Source organism: Eleutherodactylus coqui, chromosome 3 (assembly GCF_035609145.1).
Source record: "Eleutherodactylus coqui strain aEleCoq1 chromosome 3, aEleCoq1.hap1, whole genome shotgun sequence".
Taxonomy (NCBI): Eukaryota; Metazoa; Chordata; class Amphibia; order Anura; family Eleutherodactylidae; genus Eleutherodactylus; species Eleutherodactylus coqui.
In genome coordinates this window covers 259692928-259720439 of record NC_089839.1, presented here as the reverse complement: position 1 = coordinate 259720439, position 27512 = coordinate 259692928, and the positions used below count along the sequence as shown (strand labels likewise).

General features: G+C 41.0%; 1 protein-coding gene across 2 annotated transcripts in view; it reads left to right on the top strand.

Moving 5' to 3' along the window:
• The window catches only part of TGFBR3 (transforming growth factor beta receptor 3), a 201725-nt gene that overhangs the window by 58458 nt on the left and 115755 nt on the right, over positions 1-27512 (top strand). For both annotated transcript variants that reach the window (XM_066597344.1, XM_066597343.1), the window contains exon 3: positions 4017-4201. In XM_066597344.1, coding sequence (XP_066453441.1) covers positions 4017-4201 — 185 coding nt within the window. The remainder of the gene's footprint in view (positions 1-4016; positions 4202-27512) is intronic.

Below are 27512 nucleotides of genomic sequence, written 5' to 3'. Positions count from 1 at the left end.
CTTTATAAATAGGCTTTTGTTTGCACTTTGATAAGCTCGCACTTGCAGTAATTGGCCGTGCAACGGGGTTTAGATAAGTTCTCATATTGTCATTACACATAAATAGCAGTTGTCTTACGAATAATATGCAGTATATATTGGTTATCTGGGGATCATCAGACACAATTTTGTCTAACTACCATAAAAGGCTTGAAAGCTTGAAAATGCGGCACTGCTCCCCATTTACCGCGCTGCTCCCCATTTACCGCGCTGCTCCCCATTTACCGCGCTGCTCCCCATTTACCGCGCTGCTCACCATTTACCGCACTGATCATTATTTGCAAACGAGCTGCAAACCGTCCAATAAGTGTTCTTGAAGCCCGTATTGGTTGTGGCTTTGTCCTCTCTGTCTTCCCCAGTCTCTTTCTTTGTCTAATGAGGGGAGAGTCTGGGGAAGGACTGACAGGACAAAGCCAAGACTAGTAGGAGCTACAAGAACACCCAGCAAACGGCTTGCAGCTGATTTGCATACCGCACTCGGCACGAAGTCTGAGATTTTTGAGAGATGGCAGCATTTTGAAGTGAAAATAAGGTATGTTAATACTTGTCTTCTTAGCGCCTATCTATTTTTAAGACTAGTTTATTGGCTTCATTGTTTCTGAGAGACTTCCTCTAAAAACATTAAATGGGATGTGCGGTTCTTTGATGGAGTCAAGGGCCACAAATAAGACCTCCACAATGTTACGTTGACGAAAGTATCGTTACTGGAGCATGGATGATTTTTTTTGTTTACATATGACAATACTGAACTAATATGGCTTAGGGGGCATTCACACAGCATGGTTGTCCTCAGTGTGTGAGTCTGCTCTGGGGTTCCGTGACAGCTGCAGACAACGGCAAACAAAAGGAAACATTCCCTTCTTTTGAGAAACGGACACCTCGATTTACAAGATTTCCATTTGTCTCAGCTTTATATGGAGTATAGAATAGCGTAGTCAATACATCATTCTATGCCCCAAATAAAACAGAAACAAATGGAAACCTTGTAACTTGTACACTAAAGATGTGTTTATTTCACAATAGAAGGGAATACTTCCTTTTGTTTCCATTTGGGGATTCCGTTACAGTGCTGTCTTCAGCAACTGTCACTGAGCCCCTGAAAGGAGTCACACAACCTGTACAATAACGCTGGGACCCTACTACCATGGAGTGATGTAAAATAAGGGGGGAAAAGTCCTACCTCCTTCAGTGGCTCTCCGTCCAAGATAAGAGCCCTGGTTCCTGACGCTCAGAATCCAGTAGAAGCTAGCTGCAGTTGCATGTCGTTCATTGTACATGTGACCACTCGGGAAACCATAGGCTTCAGTTATCTTGGCCAGATCACTGCGGAAGTTTTAATTGGCTGAGCAGTCATGTGCAATGAATGGCAACTGACTGCAGCTGGCTTCTTCCAGGTTCGAAACAGCAGGGATCGGGGCACCAGAACTGGATGGCTAGCCAATGTAATGGATGAATATGACATTTTCCTTTATTTGCTGGTACTAAAACTATGAACATGACATTGTTATTTTCAGTCATTATATTGAAATATTTTGTGTTCTTATTAGCTATCTTCTTCATTAGGCTTCTGAGTGCTTTATCCAATAAATTGCAGTGATTCTAGTCTATGAAATAGAAGTTTTTTTTCATATTTCAGAGTTGCTTACTTATGTCCCAATTAGAGATGAGCGAGCACCCAAATGCTCGAGTCCGCGTTATTCGAGTCGAGCTTTTCGTAAAATTCGAGAGCTCTACTCGAGTAACGAACCCCATTGACTACAATGAGAGACTCAAGCATTTTTGTATGTGGGACGCCAAGCTTTTTTTTCCCTCCTAGGTCTCTCTCTCTCTCATTTTGTCTCATTCTCTCTCTCTCTCTCTCTCTCTCTCTCTCTCTCATTCTCTCTCATTCTCATTCTCTCTCATTCTCTCTCATTCTCTCTCTCTCTCTCATTTTCTCTCTCTCTCATTTTCTCTCTCTCTCATTTTCTCTCTCTCTCATTTTCTCTCTCTCTCATTTTCTCTCTCTCTCATTTTCTCTCTCTCTCATTCTCTCTCTCATTCTCTCTCTCATTCTCTCTCTCATTCTCTCTCTCATTCTCTCTCTCATTCTCTCTCTCTCTCTCTCTCTCTCTCTCTCTCCATTTGCGAACATTGATTGCCCATAGTTTAGCTTATCGTTGTCTCTACTGAAGTGTGAAAAAATGCTGTATTTCATGTTTTTCCTGATACTGCATTAAAAAAATAAATTGCAAAGTTTATGGATTTCCATTAAATATTTCCAGACTGGAAAGCTTCTTGCTTGTCAATATAAATTTAAACAGTTTGGAAAACTTTGTATAGTTTCTTGCATACATTTCCTGTAATTTCCCCGAATATGTCTGTAGGGCCTTGTGATTTATCCATCAAGAAGCAGTGATAGAACTTGAGTATCCCCTATATGTTTGCTCTTACACATTCATCAGTCTTCTCCACGGTTTTCCTGTAATTTAGAGGCAGTTAGAGCGCTGATGGATCTTACCAAGAGACCCATTCCTTTTCAAAACCAAAGAACATATTTTCCCAGAATACTGTTTAAACAATGCGATCAGACAAATACTTTTTCTTACTCCATGCAGGAAATTTATGGTTATTTACTTCTATAGCTCGAAACATTTGGGAGCAGATTTAAAAAATGTGCTTATGCCAATTTTCCAGTGTAAAAACTTCAAAAAAACACAGCGGTTGGTCACATGAAGCCCACTAGATTTGGAGATTGGCACATCGTTCGTATGATATGCCAGTAATAATGCCCCCCCATGTCTTAATATGGTCACAGAGAGCTCTTTTAATATCACTCTAAGGAGCAGAGCAGTATGTTGGCGCTATATATATATATATATATATATATATATATATATATATATATATATATATAATATATATGATTATATTTGCCATGTTTGCCAGTTATAGCTGGTGTGTCCATCTAATATTGGTACATTCTTCTATAATATGAACACAATGGATTCAGTCATTTTGTGACATGATCAGCCGTTAGCAGAAAACCTTATTAATGATTACTAGAGATGAGCGAGCATACTCGCTAAGGACAATTACTCGAGCATTGTCCTTAGCGAGTACCTGCCAGCTCGGAAGAAAAGATTCGGGTGACGGTGGGGGGGGGGGGGGGGGAGATCTCTCTCTCCCTCTCTCCCCCCCACTCCCGCCTGCTCACTCCCGCAACTCACCGCTCCCCCACGCCGGCACCCGAATCTTTTCTTCCAAGCGGGCAGGAACTCACTAAGGACAATGCTCGATCGAGTAATTTTCCTCAGTGAGCATGCTCGCTCATCTCTAATGAGTACATATAGTTATCAATGGGTAACTACAGGGTAGCTCTGCCGAAACTTGTTTTTCTTTAATGCATTATAATAATGAATTATAAGGAGTTTTACCAAAAACACTTTTTTATCCCCTATCTATAATATAAATAATAAAAGCCTGAAGTCAATGGAAGCCGTTTTATCTGTGGCCCTTGCGGAAAGGTCGCGGATTCCACGTCATCGCTAGGCGATGACACGGGAAAAACAGATGTTTCAAAAAATAATCTGTACTGCGCATGTCCGGCGTCTCGCTGTGTGGAGCATCCGCAGTACAGAGAAGATTTCAGAAAAGCAGGTATGCGAGGATACTGCCTGGGCACAGGGTTGGATTCCGCATGGGAAACTCAACCCACCCGTCTGCAACCGGCCTTGGCATTCCAAAAAGTTTCCTGTTAACCATATCCAATGCAAATAATACCAACGTATTTATGCCATCCAAGATGGCGGTACTTAGTGTTGCGTGTCGTATGCCTACAGTTTTGTTGACGCCCACTGAATACAAGTAGGAAGGATGATCATAGGCCTTCTAATGTACTTCATTCCCAACAACATGATGCGTTGCAGTAAAATGTAAAGGGTTAATTAGATCTTGCAATAATGGTAAACTCATTGTTTCTGCTCTCTCTTTTGCAGGTCCTATCCCTACAGCTACATGTCTGCTGTCAACTGTTACTGAAGATTACCCCATCCAAGCTTTTCTGGAAAGCTACAGTATTTTATCTGGCTGCGCAAGTAAAGGAAGAGTAAATCAAACCCAAGAGATTCACATCATAAATCTGAGATGCTCGGAGGAAGACCCCTGTCCGAGTGAACACGAGGTATGTATGATTTACAGGACAGTGTAATCGGCGACAGGGTTTCCTGGAAGCACAATATTATATGCTTGTCTATTGTTTTAGTGGGCCATTACTATCACTAGAGCTGATCCTGTTACTGATAGGACATCCTGCAGAGCAATTCCTTACATAGATGAAGGAGGGTCATAGACATTTGTCATATTATTGCATGTCTTTAAGTATTTTCCAAGCTGACATAATACATATCTACTATATACATGTACAGATATGTATCTCTTTCTTGATGTATGCATACTGTAGATCAAAAGGCAATGTGTCATCAGAAATGACCTATTGCTTAAAGGAGTTTTCCATCAGGATAGGTCATCAATAGTTGATCGGCTGGGGTCTATTGCTCGGGACCCCGACCAATCAGCAGTAGAGATAAGCGAGCGTACTCGCTAAGGCAAACTACTCGAGCGAGTAGTGCCTAATTCAAGTACATGCCTGCTCGTCTCTAAAGATTCGGGTGACGGCGGGGGAGAGCGGGGAGGAACGTGGGGGAGATCTCTCTCTCACTCTCTCCCTCCACCCCTCCCCCCGCTCCTCCCTGCTCATTCCCACAACTCACCGCTCTCCCCCGACGGCACACGGGCAGGTACTCGCATACGGCACTACTCGCTCGAGTAGTTTGCCTTAGCGAGTACACTCTCTCATCTCTAATCAGCAGAGAATCGAACATTGAAAACTAATTAGGAAATTCCTGTGATCAAAGAAAAAAAGTTAGAGTAGCAGGTTTAGTTTGGACTTTCTTGCTGACGGTTCCCTTAAAAGTTTAATTATCTACATTTCTAGGTCCATCTAACTAACCAGAACCTTTGATAATCTGACACACATTGGGTTCCATTGATGCCATATTAACAGAATTTTTCAATGTATTTTGGGTCCCAGTTCTCTTCATGGGGCCATGTTCATGTTCAAAGTATGATTGAACTAAATGTGTTGCAGATTATGGCTTAATGCTCTAGGCTTCATGCCATGATTGCTATAAACAAATATTTAAGTTCAAATTCTTTCACCCTTGTGCAGCGTCGTTAACGTATATCTTATGGAGATTGCGATTTTGTCTCTTGCTGGCTGCAGCATTTTGCATGTGCAGAATAATTGCTCATTTTGAACAGGGTTCACGGAGGGAGGGCAGTAAAAAAGTTTATTATCATGGCCACAGACTGTTGACCGCTAATTCCCCTCCTTCCCCTTTTAATCTTAATTGTGTTTACAAATTGTATAAAAGCCTGAATAACACTGTAAATCAGTTTAATAGGTGTTAACAGGCTAACTGCGATTACTACAGGCCTTTCATTAAAAAAGATATCAATGGTGTCAACCAAGGTTGGAGCTCCGCCATTCAGGCATTAATGACATCAAGGTTTATTGTAGAAAAACTTCCTTGCAATAGATTTTGTCTTACAATATCTCACTATGTTTAACCCTTTCCACTCCACTGTCTGCCAACATTCTGATTGAAGCCTGTACAGCTCCAATGTTGGAAGACGTCCGGCAGGGTATTCTTACTGTATATTACTGGCCGCTCTGTTGTCGGGGGGCCTCTCCGGAATGTCACATACTGCAGTTCTGGCTCTAGCCAGCAGATGGCGCTATTGTATAATGGCAGAAAGAGAAAACCCCCTAGGAAACCCTGAATCCAAAATTGAATTGCAAAGGGTTAAGATCCAATTGCTTTTAATGAAAAGAAAAAATCTTGTTTACATTGAGGACGAAAACACGTCTTGTCTTTGGGTTGTTTTGCATGGGCAGATAATGAGCGCTGACCAACAGTGGCCATTTGGTCAGTGTTTGCTCCTTTTGTCTACATAGGCAGATTATCTGTAGTATGGAGATGAACGAGCGTTACCACCATTGTTTGTCCCCGTACAGAATACATTGCTCAGCAACACATTTGCCCATTTATGTCACACCAATGAGCATGTAGTTTTACGCTCCCATTAAAGACGAGGTCAGCCTAAAATCGGGAAAATGAACACTCAAGTGAACATTCGTGCCCAGACATAGGTACATGTAAAAGGGCCTTTAGATCTGCTCATACAACTACAGTTTATTACAATGTATCGGTATAGGTAAGAGCTCTTAGCCTTTAGCTCAGGAAAGCATTTTAACAAATCATCATCATAGACGGTTTTAGTCTATAAATGTAAGCAATGAATGTTTCCAGTTGCTGACAGTATCTTTCTAGCAAATTGTAAGGATTTGAAACACAATGAAAGTTGCAGAACGTTTCAGCATACAGTGATTAATCTGTATTTACATAGGGCTGGCCAACCCTTTCATGTCGATTTGCCAGCCAACTTTTCCTACATTTTCGTTTTCCCCGCTAAAGGGGTTCTTCAGGATTCACACATTTCTGGACTGTCCTTAGGTAGGACCGTCAATGTTTGATCTCTGGGGTGGCAGTTTCCAGGTTTCTCAATGATCAGCACAGTGAAGGGTCTATGGCTCTTGCACTTCATTGTTTATACAGGTACATTGGCAACTCCGAATGGGTGGCTGTACCTGGTACTGCAGTTTAAGGCCCTTTTACACTGAACAACTATCATTCAGATTCTCACTGGTTCGCGTGAATCTGAACGATAATCGATAAAAGCCTGCATGATCTGAAGACGAGTGATGATTTATACAGGCATAAGAATCAACCTGTGTGAATGGGCACCTGTTCATCTATGAACGACTGCCTTTTTACTGTGTATGGATGCGGGCAGCCAGAGCGATCTCCAGCCCGCTCCAGCTCCATTCGCTGAATGAGGATCGTTCCTGTGCGATAGCACAGGAGCAATTATTGCTGGGACGGCTGTTGGACGCCCAACAGTTGTCCTGTGTAAAAGGGCCCTTAGCCTCAATAAAGTGAGCAGAGTAGACAAGCAACATGTTATATGGATGACGGTTACATCTGCTTCGGGGGGGGGGGGGGGGATCACATTCACAGAAAGAATTAAAGGCTCTTCATTTTGCTGATCAGTGGGGTTTCTAGTGTCCAGATCCCAATGATCAGCTTAAAACAAATATTCGTTCCTGATCAAACAGTTGTTTGTGCAGCCTTTTGTTCAGGCATCCTGTGTAAAGTCCTCTTGAATGAGAAGCCATTGACTTGTTGTATCATTGATCCCAGCCCATCCCTATGGGCAGTTGGCCTGCTTTTCTAAAAGGTGTCCTAAGGATTGTCCAGAAGTGTTTAAATAGTCACAACATTTTTGGCAAACTTGTGCTTCTGTGATGCCCAATGTGATAAATACAAAAAGTGCAAATTAGTTTATTTAGCTTAAATGATATTTTTGTACTGAAAAATTACTATACATTTCTGGCTACTAGGGGTATCACCTCCTTATAGTTTGCTTTCCACTGCCTGTTGTCATGTGAAATCCATCTCTAATAACAGAGATAGGCAAGTCCACAGTCATGTGGCTTATTGTTATGTTTTATCCCACCTCAGTGCTAGATTCACACCTACACTGATCAGTACTGCTGTATAATGTCCTCTATGCTGTTGCTTCTCTGTATATGATAGAGACAGGGGTGTAGAATTTCCTCTTCACTGTATGCTGTGTATGGGAAGTATCATAGCAGCTTGTCTCCACACATTAGCTCAGAGAAAACTGAGGATCGGAGAATCGGCCTATGGAGGGGAAAACTGGTGAAAAATGCAGATGCAGGTAATATAATGGGCATAAATAATGTTATTCCCCAATTATACACACATGATGACAAGTCTCCTGAGTACACTTTAAGTCCCGAAGATCCCCTTTAATCTAACTTATCCAGTTGGCTTGAACACAGTTGGTTTTATTACTCGAAACCACTTTTATAGAAACCTCTCTAATTTTCAGATGAGGATCATAGTTTATAAACCCAGCAGTGCTTTTATTTTCTTAGGTCTTGCTTATATTGAACTCTCTCATCTGTCATTACACTCTCCCATTTCCTGCTCAACAATATACCTTTCCAGAAAGGCCTTACAAGAATAGACTTTTGTTGTAAGAAGCTCGTGTCCAGAATTACCTCTTCCTGCGTTCATCTTTTTTTCTGCTCTATGGAAGCATTCATTAAGCACCATAAACCCCCAACCTCTTCCCTTTCCTTGTAATACAATACTCCGAAAGAGATTGCTAAATAGTCCAGGAAGCCCTAGAGATCTACTGGCGGCAGCAAAGAAAAATAAGATGATAAACAACCATAGCAGGACTACAACTGTACTTTGGGTATACGGCTTTTAAAGCAGATCGAATGTTATCTTTCTGATCCTTGCAAAAGTTGGTGACCTCTATGACCTTTTGGCTTGGACAGAAATCAGTCCCACTTCATGTTGAAAACAGATAAGTGGTTTCCTGATGTCTGCTGGCTCTTGCAACTGAGCAACCCTGGCCGAGCATGTGTTTACAACAGAATACCTTGATCTGTTTGTAGACTGAAAATAGACTTGGTGCGTTCTGGTCACAGGATATTTTGCTTGTTTGCAAGGTGCCAGTTGACATAAAATCCGATATTGTTTAAACAAGATAAACCATTTGGATTCTTTGAAATTGATCTTTTATGCATTTAGTTTGCTCTTTTTAACTTTGTTTACAGTGCATTGAATAAGTCATTGCATTCTACAAATAACTAAAAAAGAGTAGACTTGCTAGAAAATCATTCTGGCCAGAAAGATGATAAAAGAATGTCCTGCAAGCTCTTATGTACATTAGAAAATAAGGTATAAAAAATGTATATTTTTAGGTACATACCAGAATGAATTCTTCCAAACACATTATTGAGACCCTGAGTTGGTCTGAAAAGTTATTACAACTTAGAAAGATATGGTTACATTAGCAGTAGAGATGAGCGAGCACCCAAATGCTCGGGTCCACGTTATTCAAATCGAGCTTTTCATAAAATTCGAGAGCTCTACTCGAGTAATGAACCCCATTGACTACAATGGGAGACTCGAGCATTTTTGTATGTGGGACGCCGGGGGCCGAGCGCTTTTTTTCTTTCTACTAGGTCTCTCTCTCTCGCCAGCCAGCCAGCCTGCCAAAAAATTTGCCAATGATGCACATTGCGGCAGAGCCGGGTCGAACACGGCGTGATGCTCGTTCGAGTAATGAGCACCATCGAGTACTCGAACGAGCATCAAGCTTGGCAGAGTACTTTCGCTCAACTCTAATTAGCAGTTTTGACCCAGTAACAATTACTGGGCTTTATTGGTCAAAACTTCAGAGAAAAGGAGTATCTATTACACATAGAAGCCAATCAGAACTGATGTTTCATCAGAGCAGTTTAGAAATTGGCAGATTATGGGAAGCAAGAGGACATTCTTGATATGAATGTGTGTGATATACGGTGTCAATTGAAGAGTCCTGGTCTCTGTTATATTTTACATATTTTACATTATTCTACCTACTAAGGCACCATTTTATGACACATATATATTATTGAACTGTTCAAGGTTTGGGGTCTATGAACCTTGCCCTTATGCCCTACAAACAAACACAATAACAGACAGGTGGATGTGGATCTGCCTTGCCATACAGTGGTTTGCCTTGGGACTACTAAAGAGGCAGCAGCTTGGAAACCCTGGTTTTGCCCCTTGATTATTCTCCAACGGAATTTATTCTTTGCTGTGCGGTCTCCAAGCCGTTACTCTCAGTTGTGTGGTTGCTGATGTTACACTGGGCTGAGATACAGTATATGATGGTGTTAATAGTTAAGAAACCAAAGAGCAGTTAATGGTCTGGGATGGTGGCACAGTATCAATACGAAGATCTGGGTAGGTCAGGGCAGACGACAAGCAATACTGAAGTTCAATATATAGAGCTGAGACTAGAGAGCATAGAAGGTAGACAAGCAGGAGGGCGGAACTGAAGTGAACACTAGAGGATCTTTGTCACAGTAGTTAATGAGACCTATTGCTCAGGCATCCTCCATACCTAATGTATTTGGAGGCCGATGGTGCTTGGAAGGAAAGCTAATAGAGAAGCGTGCTGGCCCTGTAAGGGAGGGGTGGGCACACACACGAGACCTAAGGGCAGACACCAGAGAGCCAGTGGCGGAGCGAATGTGGTGTGCAGGGAGTGAAGGAGGATGGTGCCCAACCACAGCCCTGGTAACAGATGCGTAAGGAATGATTGGAGGAAAGATGAAATAGTGTTGGGATCTTCTGCCCCAAGGCTTGGGGTCTAGTGCCAAAAGCCAGTTGCAAAAGGAGGCAAACTTTGGCTTTTGCTATTTTCTGTTGTGAATAGCTGAAAACATTTTGGAAGATGCTTAATTGATGTAGATATGAAACATGATGCTTAATTGATGTAGATATGAAACATGTTTGGTACAAAACTACTATAAGGGCAATATTGTGTTGTAGATGGATGCACAATGTTTATAAGCAATTGTTATTGTTGTTCGAGAAGTAATTTGGTTCTGTTCCAAAAGTTTGGTTCTAATCCTAAAGTATGCCCAAATCCAATCACTTGTGGAACTATTGACAGGGAGCTACAATTTCACTTGGATCCCACTTAATGAAGCCATCCAGCATCACTCTTCTTTTCCTCTACCCTCTTTTAGCTAAATGTTCTTTTGGCACGTATGTAGCACTCCAGGGTTCAAGACACTTCCAAGAAAATTTGGTTTAGATTACTGCTATTGTTTAAATCAGTACAATGCCATGATTATTCCTAGTCTGCAAGGTGCAAGAAGTTGTGCCAGGATTTAGGCATTATTTAAATTAAATAATTGACAAATGAAGGAATTAATTTTCTTAAATGACATGCTATTCAGTCATATTTTACTGTTTATCTTCTTTCTTTTTGAACATACCATTATCCTAAATTAAAATCTTATAGTAAGTTCAAATGTGGCACAGTGTTTCATTGCAGATCTTTCTGCAGATCCCCATGTGTAAAATCCTGTGCAGAAGACGAAAACTCCTCAAGGCCACTATATCTGACCATACCAGAAAGATCAGTGATCCCTATAGTAGTGGGGTAAGGTTGCAGCTGCAACAAACTGCCCTCCCCGCTAGAAGGCAAGTAGCCTGAACTCCTCCCTTTACCACAATCTTAATCTCTAAACATGTTTTGATCCCTGAATTCAATAAAAGGGGAAGAAGACAAAATGAAAACTTATGGAAATACATAAAACATTTTGGGAGAATGGAATTTGAAATATGACAGCACCAAAGAAGTGCATTTACAGATGTCATAATTGTCAACATGACTGGTACAACATAAGTCCATTTACAGCATTGTAGTACATTGTCTTTAAATTATCATAACTTGTTAAATGTCAAGTTAATGTTTGCTATATCCGTACTTACAGAAAATATGTAGTGGCGCCTTTTTGTAATCCCTTCTTTTAAACAGTGTTACTTTTTTCCATACACTGTATTCCTACGGATATTGAAAGTAGAAATAATTAGAATTTGCTAAATATTGCACTTAGTTGGCCTTGAAGGGATTTTCCAGGTATTTAATACTTTTCATTACTAATGACCTATCCTCCTTATAGGCCATTAGCAGTTGATTGGCAGACATCCACTTCACAGGACCCCCGCCGATCATTTGATCTCAGCCTCGCACTCATTGCAGCTGGTTGGATGTTAGGGTACTGGTGTATCTTGTCTCCACCAGAAGAATGGGTGGAGACAAACAGCACGCCTACAAACCACGCCCACAATTTCATTGGCTGGGCAGAAAAATGGGTGGAGGCAGAGTGAACGCCCCCAGCTTTTGATTGGGTGTCCAGTAGCCCCTGGCGCTGCGCTGACTGACATGTCAGCATCCAGCTCCTGTCTCCCTGGTGCTCTCTCCTGCCGCCGGCCCTTCGTTCACGGCAGATGAAAGCTCCCAGCTCTGCTGCTACAGCATGGGGTTGCTGTCAGGCTGCACTTCCATCACCTGTCACTGTCCTAACGCTCTGCCTTCTTCCGTCACTCTTCGGCCTGTGGTCGCTCTGCCTTATCCCCTCACTGCTCGACCGCAGTCTGGTGCCCACTCTGCAATCTCCGCTCACTGCTCGTCTGCTGTCCATGGAGCCGCCGGTTGCTTGTAGCCCCGCATCGCTGCATGTATGTAAGTGCTGGGTGAGCTCTGCTCCCGTTCCCCGCTGTCACCTTTTCCAGAGGCCTCCCATCAGCACACGGAGCTCTAATCCCCTCCGCCGACACAGCTTATGGCGGCCCCACTGTCTCTCCTCGCCACTCACCACGCGCCCCCAGCCATACAGCAGCAGAGCGTAAGAATAAGACCACCCCCAGCCCTAAGAAATCCCTAACCCGGGGGGCGTAACAGGGTGTTCCCTGTCACTGTGGCCGGCCAACCCATGTCTCCACCCCTAGTTCCGGTGGAGACTAGATACACCAGTACCGAATGTTAGCAGCTCCATCCGTTTTGAGGTTGGAGCTGAAAATGCTATAGAAGGTTTAGTTCCTATTGATTTCAGTGGAAGTGAAGGCTTCTATTTTGCTTTGAGCTCTAAGCCAGAGGTCTGAAACGGAAGTGTAATAGCAGTTTCACTCCTGTTGAAATCAATGGGATCTATACCTTTTATAGCTCTTCCAATTCCGACCCTAGTGCAGGCATCTGGCCCGGCCGCAGTGAGTGCTGAGATCAAGTGATCATCAGCGATTCAGAGCAGTGGACCCCTGCCGATCTGCCACAGATGACCTATCCTGAGGATAGCTCACAAGTATTGCAAGGGGTTAAATATCTAGAAAATCCCTTTAGGGTGCGTTCACACTTCGCGGAAAAGCTGCGGTTTTTACAAAGTGGAAATATTTACTAATCAAGTGAATGGGATTAAAGAAAAAAAGAGGTAGAAATACCCACTAGATTTTCGGCTGTAATTGTCCTGTAACCTGCGGTTTTGCTGTGTTTCCGCAATGTGTGAATGCACCCTTAAACTGAAAGTAAATATGACCCAATACATATTGTACAATAGCTCCGCAAGCTGTAATATCATTTTTACGTAATCTGTAGTCACTTCAGATGAAGTAAATGCATGGTTAAATTACCATGAGTGTTTGCAGCCGTCTTCCTCTGCATCAACAATGGGGCGTAATCGGCAGAACTGGATGAACATGTGTTTTTTCGGCCTTACATACTATGCTGTTACGTCTTCACGATAAATTATTGAGCTTCATAAATGGTTAACAAATATCGCAATGTTCTTGGTTGACTTGCTCTCCTGAAGGACCTTCCCAGATGCTCTGGAATAAATTAATTGTCCTATTATCACTCTATGTAAAAAATTGTTTTCAAACTGCATCATGAACTCAATCAACTACTTGATCTGTTTTTAATTAAGCTGTAAAAAGTGTGATGGGCTGTAGTTTTGCATTGACAATGGATTCCATCTGGTTTACATTGACGTGACTTCAGATACTTAGCAGAATGTACCTTTCCATATGGAACTACTTGAATTGCCAAATCCTTGTTACAAATGTGTAGTTAGATCATTTTAAACCTCCAAATGGCCCGAATGTTTCTGGTTTATTTTACGAAAGCTGCTCTTCTACCCAGATATATCTAAGTGTCCCATGAGCAGTTCCTGCCCAACTACAATAGTGTTATAGTAAATTCTTAACTTGTGAAAGAGATATAGGAGAAGTTCAACAATATATAACACTATATAGAATGCAGGGACACTCCTGATATTTACTACTGAGGACAGCTTAGGCTATCTCATAATAGTGAAACGTTAGTCCAATGCAGGACTGGTATTTCCCTCTTTAGTCTTGTCAAGTTAGAACAATTCCCTGATCATGGAGGGCTGTTCTGGAATGTTGGTTTCTGTCTTGTCCAATCATGAATAAATGCCTTTGAATTTCTTCACCCTTCACCCATATCTCCAAGGTATTGACTTAGAAACTTGGTCAAGTCAAGGAGCTTATCTGCAGAAAATAAGCCGAGAGCTCGATGACCAGACAGTGTTATGTAAGGATTAATTGAAAGCATTTCCAGCGACATAATGTGGCTTTGGCATCAGACTGTTGAGAGGTTTTTTGGTATGCAGTTGTCCAGGTCCTTTAAATTAATACCAGAAAGCTTTGCTACCATTTCATTTAATGATTTTCTCGAATGTTAAGTCTTGATCTACGCTTTGGAAGTACCAAGCATAAAACTTAGATCATTTGTCAAGCTCCATCTAAGCAAAGTCACTTAACAAATGCAATGGATATGATGACATCAGATACTACATAAACATACTTTATTCTTGCCTTTAAATTTTTATTTGGCCTTTTACATTACTCACAGCTGCAAAGTATCCCAAGTGTCAATAATGTTGGGAAAAGTTAATCACCGCACCAAGTATGAGTTTAACGATGTGCTCCTTATTTAGAAACACTAGCAGGAAAGCCTTACCGTAGGGAATTGACTCTCAAAATGGTAGACCTTGAAAACATTTGGTAAATGACGTCTTGCTTGGGGCCTTGCTATAACCCTGACTGCAAAGGTTGTGTTTCATTGAAGCAGTCCATCTGGTTTTGCAGTACAGTTATATTTTCAGTCTACTTTTACTGTCAAACTGATAAAAGTCATCGAGGCAACACGTCGACAATGAAGAGGTTGGGGGTTTTATCTGAAGTTGCAGTTGTTTGTGAAAGTCTGATTAGTTCAGAAACTAATTCCCCCACCCCTTTTAGAAAATAGAAATGATTTCTTGACAAGTTTGTCACACTTTTATCCTTTGTGTCTTGAAGGATAACGCAGGCACAATAAACATAGTTGAATATTGTATGGAGTGCGAAGTTTTCAAAGTATGTAATGTAATACAAACTTAGCTTCTTTTTTCAAACTTTAGAAAGTTAAGTGGATTGTCTCAGGAAGACGGACCCTTTTTAGATTAAAGCTCTGGCTTTTAGCTATATATTGCAGTAGGACTTAAGATGGCTTTACACGGGACAGCTATCATCAGAGTAGTCACTCTATAGAGCGAATGTAAGCAACAGTTGTTCCTTGTAAACTCGGCCACCAACTGGGAGACCAGCTTGAATTTATTCACTAGTCATTAGTTTCTTCACTTCAGCTCGCCTAAAAATAGTTGCTGGTTGATTAATCATCATCTGGTGTAAAGGACTGTGAAATTGAATAATAAGGGAACAACAATCAGTCTGTGTAAATTACACAAACGGTCTTTCGTATGCTTTAGCTACTACTTTGAGCGACTAATGAGATGATAGAGGGGGGACACAAGCAACGGAACCCTACAGTATGTCATTAATATGGCCTACTAAGTCATAGGAATAGGAGATGTCTTTGTAAGAAAACCCCTATAATGATCAGAGGCAGTAGATGAATGAAAGTGAATTATGGATACTTTAGTAAGCAGAGTGTTAAGGCAGCAGTATGCAGTCCTAAGCTCTCGCTCACAACCTGAAGGTTGCAGGTTCAATCCCCACTTGGTTCAAGTAGCTCAAGGTTGACTCAGCCTTTCATCCTTCCAAGGTCGGTAAAATGAGTACCCAGCTTGCTGGAGAGTAATAAATAAATTAACCTCAAAGCGCTGCGGAATAAGTTTGCGCTATTCAAATAATAAGTCCCTTTCCCTATTTAGATCTCCATAGTATTGAAAGTCCCTCTATGTTGTGTAGCAAGGACCGTAGCTAAACCAACATCAAAGATCCAGAACAGTCAATACGAAAACCCCCAGTTTTGAAATATTCACTTATCAAATATTTTCCTATATAATTATGCTAGTAGAATACAAAGTAATCAGAATAATACATACTTGATTTACTAAAAGCTACATAAGGTTTGACATCCTCTACTGCCCCTGTTAATTTGTATGTTATTGGGAAGCTCTTTCTTAAAGAAACTTGACCCAGATGATTCTAGACAGGTCAAAACCCGGGTCAAGAAGTGATTGCAGGTACTACATCCTCAGAATGAACCTTGGAAACTAGACAGTTGAAATCTGGAGTGTTATATGGCTGTTGTGGGCTGTTAGCAGACAGTATGTCCCAGCCAGTTGGAACTCAACTTCAACTGTTTTATATGTTCTTCCAGAAAATGAAAAATAATTATGTGCAGGCGGGGTCTCGTCCTGTCTGTGATACTCAGAAATGTTCTAATAAAAAAAAAAAACGGAGATGGAATAAATTGTTTTACAATTCTTCCTGTATAACTCACTTTACGCGCAACGCGTTTTAAGGACGATACATTTTTTAAAAATATGTCATCTGCTAGGGGACTTTGTATTCATGCGTGATGCTGGAAGAAAACTTCAGACATGTTGTTTTTCGACAAAATTTTGCAGAAGTACAAGACCAGCACCTATAGTAGCACTTACTGAGAAGTAAGATACCGTTGTGCTATGTGTTGTGTAGGTCACTTATGAAAATTGAAATCGCATATAATTAAATCTAATTATCAACCTTGTTTCCTGGTAGTCTCAGTGTGAATACGGGACATCCAGACAAGTATGAAGCCATTTACTGAAAGACTTTAATAAATGGAGTAGAGACCTACACAAGACTGTTGATACACCTCTTATATAAGAATCATTGTGGAATGAAGGCCATTCATCTAGATTGCTAGAATCCCCGTGCTTTGACCACAAAAAAGACCAAATATACAAAGTTCATAGACATATTTAGAAATAAATGGACGCATTACAACAGCTGCCTCGTGGAAAACGAACTCATAACTTTGAAGCAGACATTTGAGATTCCAGGATTCACTCAAGCTTCCAGATACTGTGTCACATCTATATTTTTTATGAGTGGCTTTCATGTCATGCATTTAAAGATGATTTCCATGGGTTATTAAATGACTGTGATTTGTGGCAGCAGCCAAGCCAGATGAAGTACTAAGGCGAGTGCAACACTTATTCCAGTGAAACAATTCATCTCACTACTTACAGGTTCTTGAGATGTATTTTTATATTGCAGTGTATTACATTTGACATTTCTTTCTCATGGACATTAAAGACACATTCATACAATTTGGATAGACAACCGGAAACCTTTTCGAACATGATTTGTAGTTCAGGTTTTTAGATCTTTGGGAAATTGAATTTTGCCAAAAAGGAGACTTTCTACAAGTTATACCTTCATAAAAAGATCCCTGTGGACCTAAATATTAGTTCTTCATGAAAACATGTATGGAAAACCCTCCCAAATATGTGGTATCTTCTTCATCGCACATGGATGTTGGTTTTGATATTTCTGTCCCTCTTAGATGATCCTACTAATTTGAGAATGACTGGTCTCTTTGTATAGGTTCTACCAAGGCTTCTTGGGCCTTCTCATAAAGCCATATGCACGTGGCCGAGAGGCTGTTGTGCCCAAGATACATTGCACAGCCCACGGAAACACCGTCCGAGTGCTGTTTGAGGTGTGGGACTCCATACATTATATGTCCCATTATTTTGTAAGACTCTCACAAAAAATAGGGCATGTAGAGATTTTTCTATCTCAGACTATTGTCCAAGTGAAAACTTGCGCATGTTAATTAGCCCATGCAAACGAATAGGCTCATTTTCTGTGCGAGCACTATCTGTCCTGGATATGGGCAGAAGTTGCACAAGAATGTCGGTCATGTAAATATGCAGACAAGCAAAACTTGAATATTAATTAGATGAACTTTTATTGAATTAAAATGTTTACTGAAACTGTATTACTCACTTATTAGACATAATAAATCATCAATATGTGTCTGTATATTTACCCTTTCCAAACTTTTTTGTGATATTTGACTCCTGCTCCTACAGAACCTTTTTTTTTTTTAGTTTGCGGGAGAATCTGCTTGCTTGTCTGCTTGTGAAGGTACCTTTTCACAGGGAGATTAAAACCATGGCTTTTGGCGAAAGTTGTACTGTGTGCACAGAGCCACTGACAGGGCACTGAGCGAGAAATTGCTCAATAGTCACTTTGTTTTAGCTAACTGACACAAAATGACTAGCAAGCCACTTCTCACTCAGTGTAAACAGGAGTCATTCAATTTTTGAATGACTTCCTATTCAATGTGAATAGAGGCGGGCAGCCAGAAGCATACTCTGCCTCCATTCATTGAACGACTATTGCTCCCGTGTGAAAGAACAGGAGCGATAGTCATTGGGAAGAGTATCTGGTGCTAACGCACCTGACAGTTGTCCCAGGTACAGGTACCTTAATCCTTGATAGCCCTGTATGCATAATCTAAACATGAGCAGATCTCCTCTGCGTAATACTCTGCGAGAGAAGTATAGAAGCTGCACAAATATTGCATCATTTCAGCCTTAAGGCCAGTTTCATATGTGTGTCGGAACCTTCAGCCGGAGGTTCCGTCAGAGATCTGGCTGAAAATACTGCAAGAAAAAGCGCTGCATGCAGCGCTTTTTTCTCATCAAATAGCTGAGCGGAAAGCGTGTGGGAATCATTATAGTCAATGCGGACCGTCTGGTGCTGTTCGGTTCCGTCCAGAGACAGAGCCGATCTGCTGTGGGGGATTCCGTTTTTTTTCCCTCCCCTAATGGAGCAGGAAATCGGAATCCCAAGCGAAACCACCCTTATTCCGAACCTTTGCATATATTCTAATAAAATTGTAGGTGTTGTAGCAGGACTCTGCCTATAATGGATATTCAGCCTTCGAAAGTATATAATAATGCTTGCATATACTGATAACAATATGTTATCAGTAAGTCATTTTAGAAACAATGGTTTTATCACAACCAACAGATTCTCTAAAGAAAGATTGCTTTCCTTAACTGTCTTAATATAAAATAATAATAATAAACTTTATTTGTATAGCGCCAACATATTCCGCAGCGCTTACATAGACAGGGGGGATACAGAAAGACAATACAAGCATTACAGAACGACGGTTACATAGTAATCAGATAATGGAAACAGGGGTGAGGGTCCTGCTCCAACGAGCTTACATACTACAAGTAATGGGGTGATACAGAAGGTAAAAGGCTGGAGATGTGCGCCCTATGGCGAGGTGGACAGTGAGGGATGCTATACACATAGACAATGGTCAGACATTTAGCCGTGTGACGGCAGAATCAGGAGCTGTTTATGATGGCTAGCAGGGATTGCAGTCAGTAGGTCAGGGAGCATGTTATCAGGCGGCGTACAGAGGGGTTTGTTTATAAATATTTGTTTATAAATATTACTCAACTAAAACTGGATTTGTTCTCATTCTCCCTAAAATGAAACCTAATGGATATGTATTTTTAATTCAGAAAGGTATGTACTAATCCAGAATTGTAATATAGCCTGTGTTGCAGTCCTCGAGAGTTGATGTTGGAAAACAAATGGATGGGAAAGGAATGGTGGTGGGGAGATGGTGGTCATTGCTCAGGAGAGGGTGGCCACTGCTCGAAAGAGGGTGATCGCCGCTCGAGAGAGGGTGGTAGCTGCTCTTTCATGCTTGATTTTTATCTAAACTTGAAGCCTATTTACTGCAGGACATATGACATGAATTAATGTTGTTTTCATTAATCTGTAGTATAATACACCTTGGCAGAGTATCAAGCTGTACTCCGATTATGATCATTAATCATCCAGGACATTTTACGTCTCCTAGCTTATAATGTTGGCTGTAGTGGTTGGTATTTAAGCAGTAGAGTATGAGATGGAAATTCTTGGGGAAACTCGCAGTGTCACCTCTGACCTGGAAACATGGAAAGTTCATCTGATAAATCGGTATCCTGAAAAGCGTGAAAACAAAAGGAATTCAAGATCACTTCTCAGCCCCTAAACAATTCCAAGTGAATACTCCTTCCTGTTAAACCACAACACAAGCAGGAAGTCCTTTAATTAGTCCTTATAGAAGAGGGTAACAGGGTGTCATACAAAGGAAACAACAAGCAATCTCTAAACACATAAATGCACGTAAGCCGTATGGGTTAGATCATCATAGTCCTCCATGATGAAATGTTAGAGATGACAAGCAAGGAGTTGCTATCATTAATCTTAAAGAAGTTTATATAAAGAGAGAATCCAAATTATCAGCGATTTCTCGGTCTATGTAGACTGTAATAATATTTATTTGCATGACATTGGAAGGTCTAATCAAATCAGTCTATGTGTGTGATATAGGAGATTTAAAATAAGGTTTCTTATCACTCTCAGGGCTCAGTCACACGGGCGCCGATCCGCCCGTGTTTCTGCATGATAAGACAGCCGCACCGCATGCGGATGACTCTTTGCATGACCGGCTCTATTGCCGGCCATGTGTTCTTTCTTCCGGCCGGTGCGGAGAGTCATCCGCACCTGCAGTTCAGCGGTCTTATCGTGCAGAAACACGGGCGGATCATGTGACTGAGCCTTCAAGCAAAGGTCCAACATTGGGGCCACTATTAAGGAATGGCAGTCCACTGGTAAATTGTAGACCGCTGTCTTCTGACAAGGCTACAGGGCAAACACAGGGAATATGATATGTCCTGCAGTCCCGCAATACTTACACCAGTCTCTAAATCAGTGTTTCCCAAACTGAAGACCTTACGACCCCCAACAGGTCATGATTTGAGGACGTCCTATAGAGAAAACACCTGTGACAATGTCTCAATTACTAGCAATAATTACATCACCTATGCAATACTATGCGAATCCTGAAAATCTGACCTGCTGGCGGGGTCACGAGAACTGGAGTTTGGGAAACACTGGGCTAAATAGATCATTCTCAATAGTATCTTTATGTTAGGGAATTGTTTTTCACACATTTCCCTGATATGGTTTAAGTGGCCGCAAAGGTGGAGTATTATAATGTCAGGCCATATTTACACACGCGAGCGTGATATCGTCCCGAAAAACTGGGACCGATACTGAGTTTGTATTTTATGTGCAGGTGCAATATTTGAGAAAAATGTATCGCATCTGTGCACCTGCGATTGTTCACGCCCATGAAAATCACGTTATTTCTATAGTAAAAGCAAAAATCACATTGCACGCGCATGACAATCACATTTTTTAAATCCCATAGGAAATAATCTGTGATATCGCCCCAAAAAAAGGACATGCTGTAATTTTTCCATCTTGTAACATCGCTGTTAGAGAAAAATTGCTATGTAAATAGACGCATTGCGAAAAATGGGATCTATTTTCTTGTGATTTTAGTGCGACTTGCAGTGCACAAAAGTTGCGTGATAAAGTGGCCTGTGTAATAACTGCCTAAAGCATACCAACTGGTGTCATTTTTAGTATATTTTGCATAAATCAGTAGTACATGGGAGAACATGAAACTTTCTCCCATCTCTTATTGGGGGGCAAGTAACAGTCCCCTCACATTCTAGGAGCACGAATACGATTATCTAAATATTCGGAAACCTGCTCTGTCCCTCAAAAATCCAACTAGAGTAATAAAGCCACATTCAGAAATATAGAGCTCACTGCTTTAATGTTCAAAAGGCTTTTCCACTTGAAAATCTAGTAACGTTGCTCAGACTGACTGGGCTGGTATCCCAGGACAAATTCAAAGAAACACTTTTAGCGGCACTTGTAAAATCTGAAGTTTTATTGTAGTCACAAAACCTACTATTTACTTGTGGTAAAATGCCTGATCTCACTTACACATTTTGAGTGCAGAATAGCTATGAGAGATTGTTCTCAGTGAGAGAAACCAAGTAATCTTGTAGATAGGATACCTTTTAATGACTAACAAAAATACATGAAGTTATAGTGAGCTTTCGGGTCTTCTATCGATCCTTCATCAGGCTAGAATAAGGATCGATAGAAGACCCGAAAGCTCGCTATAACATCATGCATTTTTGTTAGTCATTAAAAGGTATCAGATCTATAAGATAACTTGGTTTCTCTCACTGAGAACAATCTCAGTTTGCTCTACTGGAAATCACGGTACCAAACACCCTTTTTTTCTTTTTGAATACCTGTGATTAACAGCTGTTTTGTGCTCAAAGTAGGTAACTGAGTGATTTTTACCCTGCGTGAATAGTGCGAATATTGTGTTTCGTGCCTACAATCAAATTTTAGATTTTATAAGTTAGCCCATGTCCATGGTAAAAAAAAATAATAATTTGATAGCTAAACAAATTGTGTCCAAAATGGTCTGATTTTTGGCTACAAATTTATATAGTAAGGTAGAAGAAATATATAAGCAACCCTCCGTTCCTGGAGAAGCAAAGATGACCGAACCACTTCTCTCAGTATCTGATGCACATTGTGTATTAGTATGCATTGGCAGTCTTGTGCCCCTTTTACATGTAGTAATATTGTTCAGTTTAAGCATGAGCCAACAACTGAACGACAAGTGAGAACCTTCCAATTCAGCGGGGATCTCTCCCCGACGCCCCCCCCCCTCATGGTGCTCGATTGAGTAATCAGTTACTCGACAAGACCGATACTCGATCAAGCATCAGGCTTAAACGAGCGTGCTCGCTCATCTCTAGTGCTGATTGTTTGATATATTGAGGCGTCAGGTTCATTTCACGACTCTGCCATCGTTTTTCGCCAATATAAAGTTGCACCTAGATCGTATTGCTTTGTATCTTACCCTCAGTTGCTTTTACTTGCTCCTTCTCATAGTGTGGAGTTCATCTGGGCCAGCAGCACTTCAGCCAATTTTTTTTTTGGCAGTACTACAAACTCACCTGTTGGAGTGTTCTGTTACTATGACTCACTTATGGGACTCACTTAGCCGCGCTCCATGCCATTTCTTCTTCTGACTGCACTGAACATATTAGCGGCACGGATCTTTGTGTCGTTCTGATGGCTTGCACCATGTATCAGTGCATGCTATAGTCATGAGTTACTATAAAGTATTTTTTGAGTGTGAGTGAGACTGTTTAGGTTATCGAATTTTTCTCCTATTTTCATTGACTCTCTCTTCCCAATATATAGTCTGGACTTTTATTTTTCTTGCAGTCGTAGATTTATGTAGTGGTCCATGTAGAAAATGTTTCTTTCAGCAACATCTCGTGTTTGCTATAAGTTCCTTCTATTCCCCATAGACAAATCGTTCGTTTTCTTAGAAGTACTGTGAACAGCTGCTTCATCTTGAGGCGCGTTCTCCAGTATCACATCTTGGTTTCTCACTGCTCAGCTTTAATACATAGTCATATGTGAACACCTCTATAAAGCGAATGGCAGTTCCACATGGCAAAGCATTCTCTCCTATGTTTGCTCTGTCCCAACATGATTACTTTAAAGGTTTTGCCCGAGTTATAGTTTATCTGTAAAACCCCTTCTGCATGCACTAACATAACAAATGGCGATATACTCGCTTCTCCCCACTCCTGCTGTGTCCAGCGCCATTGCTCCGTCGCTCATGTCTGTTTATGGGCTGCAGTCCCGCCCAGTTTATGGGACAGATATAAAGTACAAAGTTATCTTGAAAGGAGTTATCTGCCTTAGAGAACCACTATGAGCAGGTGACACACAGTTTTGGATGATGTCATTGTCAGTTGGACAGTTTGTTATGACCCAAAGAAGGTTCGACCCCCTACAACAAAATATTGCCCTGTTCGCCTGGTGCTGCAAAATGTCCTTTCTTCCTGGAATTGTCAGTAAGTCTTACAAATTATAGCCTACTTCTGGATTGTTCAAACACCTAGGGGATCATTAACATTCGTGTCGGACGTTGCATTAAGAACCTTCATCGCTGATTTCTGCTAAAAATCTGGATGAAACTGCACAGCAAGCTGCGCTATTTCATTCCGTCAACTCTGGCAAAGTGGACAGAAATTAAATAGAGTCCATTATAATCAATGGGATGTGTCCGGTTCCGTCATGAGACAGATCCATTTGACTAATGGCTGCCATTTTCCTGCTCACTGAATGGAGCAGGAAAAGCGAACCCTTGAATGCTGGTGATAACGAGCCCTTACTCGATCATTGCTATATAAAATGCTAACCTGAGTTTTAGGGGGTTAATATTGGTTTCCATATTCTATGCACTCAAGTAAGTGCTTTTTAAATTAATTCTGCATTCTTTATTCATGTCTAGTCCATTATACCGAGTGCTACCTAGTTTTATTCCTTGTTGTGCCTATTCAAGATAATGTGAATGGGGGAACTTTAAGTCCTTGTTCCCTAATGCAATTTTGGTGCACTTTTGAGGCATATGTTTCAGCCAAAGTCAGGAATAGATGCAAAACAGAGGAAAAATCTTAAGGGAATACTTGGATCCTAATATGGTATGGGCTAAAAGAAAAAGTCATTAAAACTTTATCAAAACTACTACTGTGTGAATCAGGCCCAGTGGTTGGAGACCAAAAATATTATTTCTTAATGACTTAAAAGACAACATTTTACATACTATTAGTTGCTGAAACCAAAATGGGGGGGGGAAGCATCCATGAGTAGGCAGGACTATAGTTTGGAGCTTCATAGGAGGCCGGTAAAGGGAGACTAGTAGGCTTATGAGCATTTTCTTCACACTAGACCGGATGGGGGAAGCAAAATGTGCATATAACAAGTACCATTCATGGACACAAGACAAAGCGATAGTCACAATGAGTTCTGACATCCTTTCGGGGCGAAGCTATTGTGCCACATCCTCCCTGGATATATCCATCGGACATCCATCTGATGCCTTTTTCTGCAGCAGTGGAGAACATCTTCCAGATCAGTGAAACAGTTCAGAAAAGTTACAGTTAGTTCATTATTAAATCTAAACTTCGCTCAATATTAATCTTTACATAGTCGAAAAAAGGAAAACCGCTTTAAGAATCGAAGATAAGAAACTTTGTGCACTTGGTTAGCTTGGAAAGGGTGATGTAATTGGGATGTCGGTCTCCGGTTGTTGATGACTTGTTGGGCTGGATTTCCCCAAGGATATTGATGTAACCCATTAAAACACGTGTTCGTGTAATATTCAAGGGTCTCATGCACATTAAATCATTAGTTTGTTCCCTTCAAATGCATGGCATATACTGTACATTTATCTACACTTAACATATGTTCAGCCACAGAATACGCGATAAGAGCATTTTATAGCAAGGTAATTTGAGTTGACACCGCAGCGCCTTCCGGGCTGCTCTAATATATCTCAGAACACATGTGCAGAAGTGATCTTTCTTTATGGTATGCTTTCTAAGGCTCCCATTAATGTATGCTGTACAATATCAGTTTATACAAAAGATTAAAAAGTGGAAAAAAATCCTATGTATTTGAGCAACATTTAATCCTCCTTCACTTCAGCATTTCAGCTGAAGACGTAATACGATGCTGCGGATATGCATTCCTGCTAGCAGCCTCCTGTGGAGTAATGATAGTCCTGTTACTGTAGAGCGTAAGTACTTTTATGTATGTAGGGCGGAAGCTAGTGTGTCATGTTTGACACTATCCAGTTCTGCACAATGGCTGCATTCACCGGCCCTGACATCGTAACCCTCAATTATCCGAGCATTACGTTTTATTGAATGAAAGAATTTTAAGACTTAAAAAAGATGCTTTAAGGTCTTTACAGTCTTGTGGTTTATGGGCTGGTGTGTTCCAAGGCATGACGGCACACTGGTCAAAGAGGTCACTAATGTGTGGTGGACCATTCTCTACTGAAATGTGCTGATGTAGGGCTGTATTGTTGTCAAAGGTCTGGCTTGGAATATCCTGGACGCCAGTGTACTGCCAAGACTATACCCTGGGGAACTATGGGACTATTGGGGATGTAATGTGCCACAGTGTATGATGACATCACACTCTACATGATTTATATACACTATATGAGCTTGAGTTAGATTAATTTCATACTAGTCATTTCTTATCTTTTCTATGCTTGTGGAATCTTTGTAATGATTTTGTTGTCAAGTCATGGTTTATTATGTAGTAGAGTCCTGATTTAACACAGATAGAACAGGCCAATATCGGAGTCTATGACTTTTTTTAAATTTAGGCACGTTTTACTATGGCCGAGAAAATCCTGCAAGATTTGTGCTTAGCAAGGCGCACAGATCTTACATGAATATGAACCCCATTCTTTTGAATGGGTTTATACACATGAGCAACTTGTCTTATCTTTGGGCATTCCCTTGGAAAGCCTCATGATCGGCCATTGTCTTCAATGGGCCGGCACAGCATTGCATGGCAAGCATTGCATCTCGAGTGCGATGCAAGGTTTAGCCATTGAAAGCAATGGGAAACACTCTGTGATCCTTTTCTGTCAAGGTGAAGGATCTGTACTTCCCTGAAGTGATGCAAAAACATCTCGTATCCACAAGGAGATCGCATGTTGTCTAGCACAATATTGGGCCGAGTTTCATAGTCCAATTATCGCACTCGCCCATGTGAAATTAGCCTAACAATAGGGCTGCAAGATCTCGGCCCATGTCTTGGACCTCATGTCATCACGTCACCTTGTAAAATAGGACCAAAACTATCATTCAAGGGACTTCTCAATAAAGAGCGTGTTATTAATTTTTTGGTTGTAAAAAGTTTTGCAAAACTTTTTACAACAGGAAAAACCCTTTAACCACTTCTGGACCACCCATAGACTTTAAATATCCAGGCAGTCCTTTATCTCTGAAGGGATGTTGTAAAATGTCTAATGACAGCTCGGATCATAGAGCTTTGCCTTGAGACCAATCAGCCTGGTCTCCAGACATGTGATGGATGTGACTACTATCACAGTGATAAAGCACTGCTGTGCCCTCCTCCACCATCTGGGAAGTCAGGTAGCACATCTCATAAAAAGGAAAGTTGAAAAATGATGCCAACATAACACTGATATATGGATATATGGTAAATTATAGACAATCCTTTCTTGTTAGAAGGGTCATCTTTTTAGAAGGGTTAGCTGTCAACAAGGTTTCCTATTGCAAAGACTGTAAGCTGCAAGAGAACCTAATAGGAGTAGTTCAGTTCCAATGTATCGCCACCACAGGCAAAATGAAGCAGTTTATGTAAAGGTCAGAAATGGGTGACTTCTCTCTATGTAAACGGAATTCCCATTTTAGATTTTTATGGCATATCCACAGAATGAACCATAAAAGTCCAATAGATGTGGGTCTCATCTCTGGGACCCATAGTTTTTCCCAGAATGGGGGTCCCCAAGCCTGATCTCAGCTCATAGTGGCTCATAGTATGGAAACAGCTGAAGTGGCTGTTCTACACTTTTTCAATAACTCCTAGTGACCTATACTCTTTATGCAACTCAGGAGTTACAGAAACAGTATATTTCGCTGTGCTGCATGATTTCTATGTAATTCACTTCTATGGGAATTACAAAAACAGCATTGCATGGCCCACTTAGCTGTTTTTGTACTCCTGGACACCACGTGCAGAGGAGTATTGCCATGGTTCTCCAAGATGGTAACACTTATTTAACTCCGAATACTATAAGAGGTTCAAAATGAGGTATTTTTTTAAACCAGATATCTCCTTTGAAGTCTATCATGTTATTTTTATCCTATTAATGTAATATACATATTCATG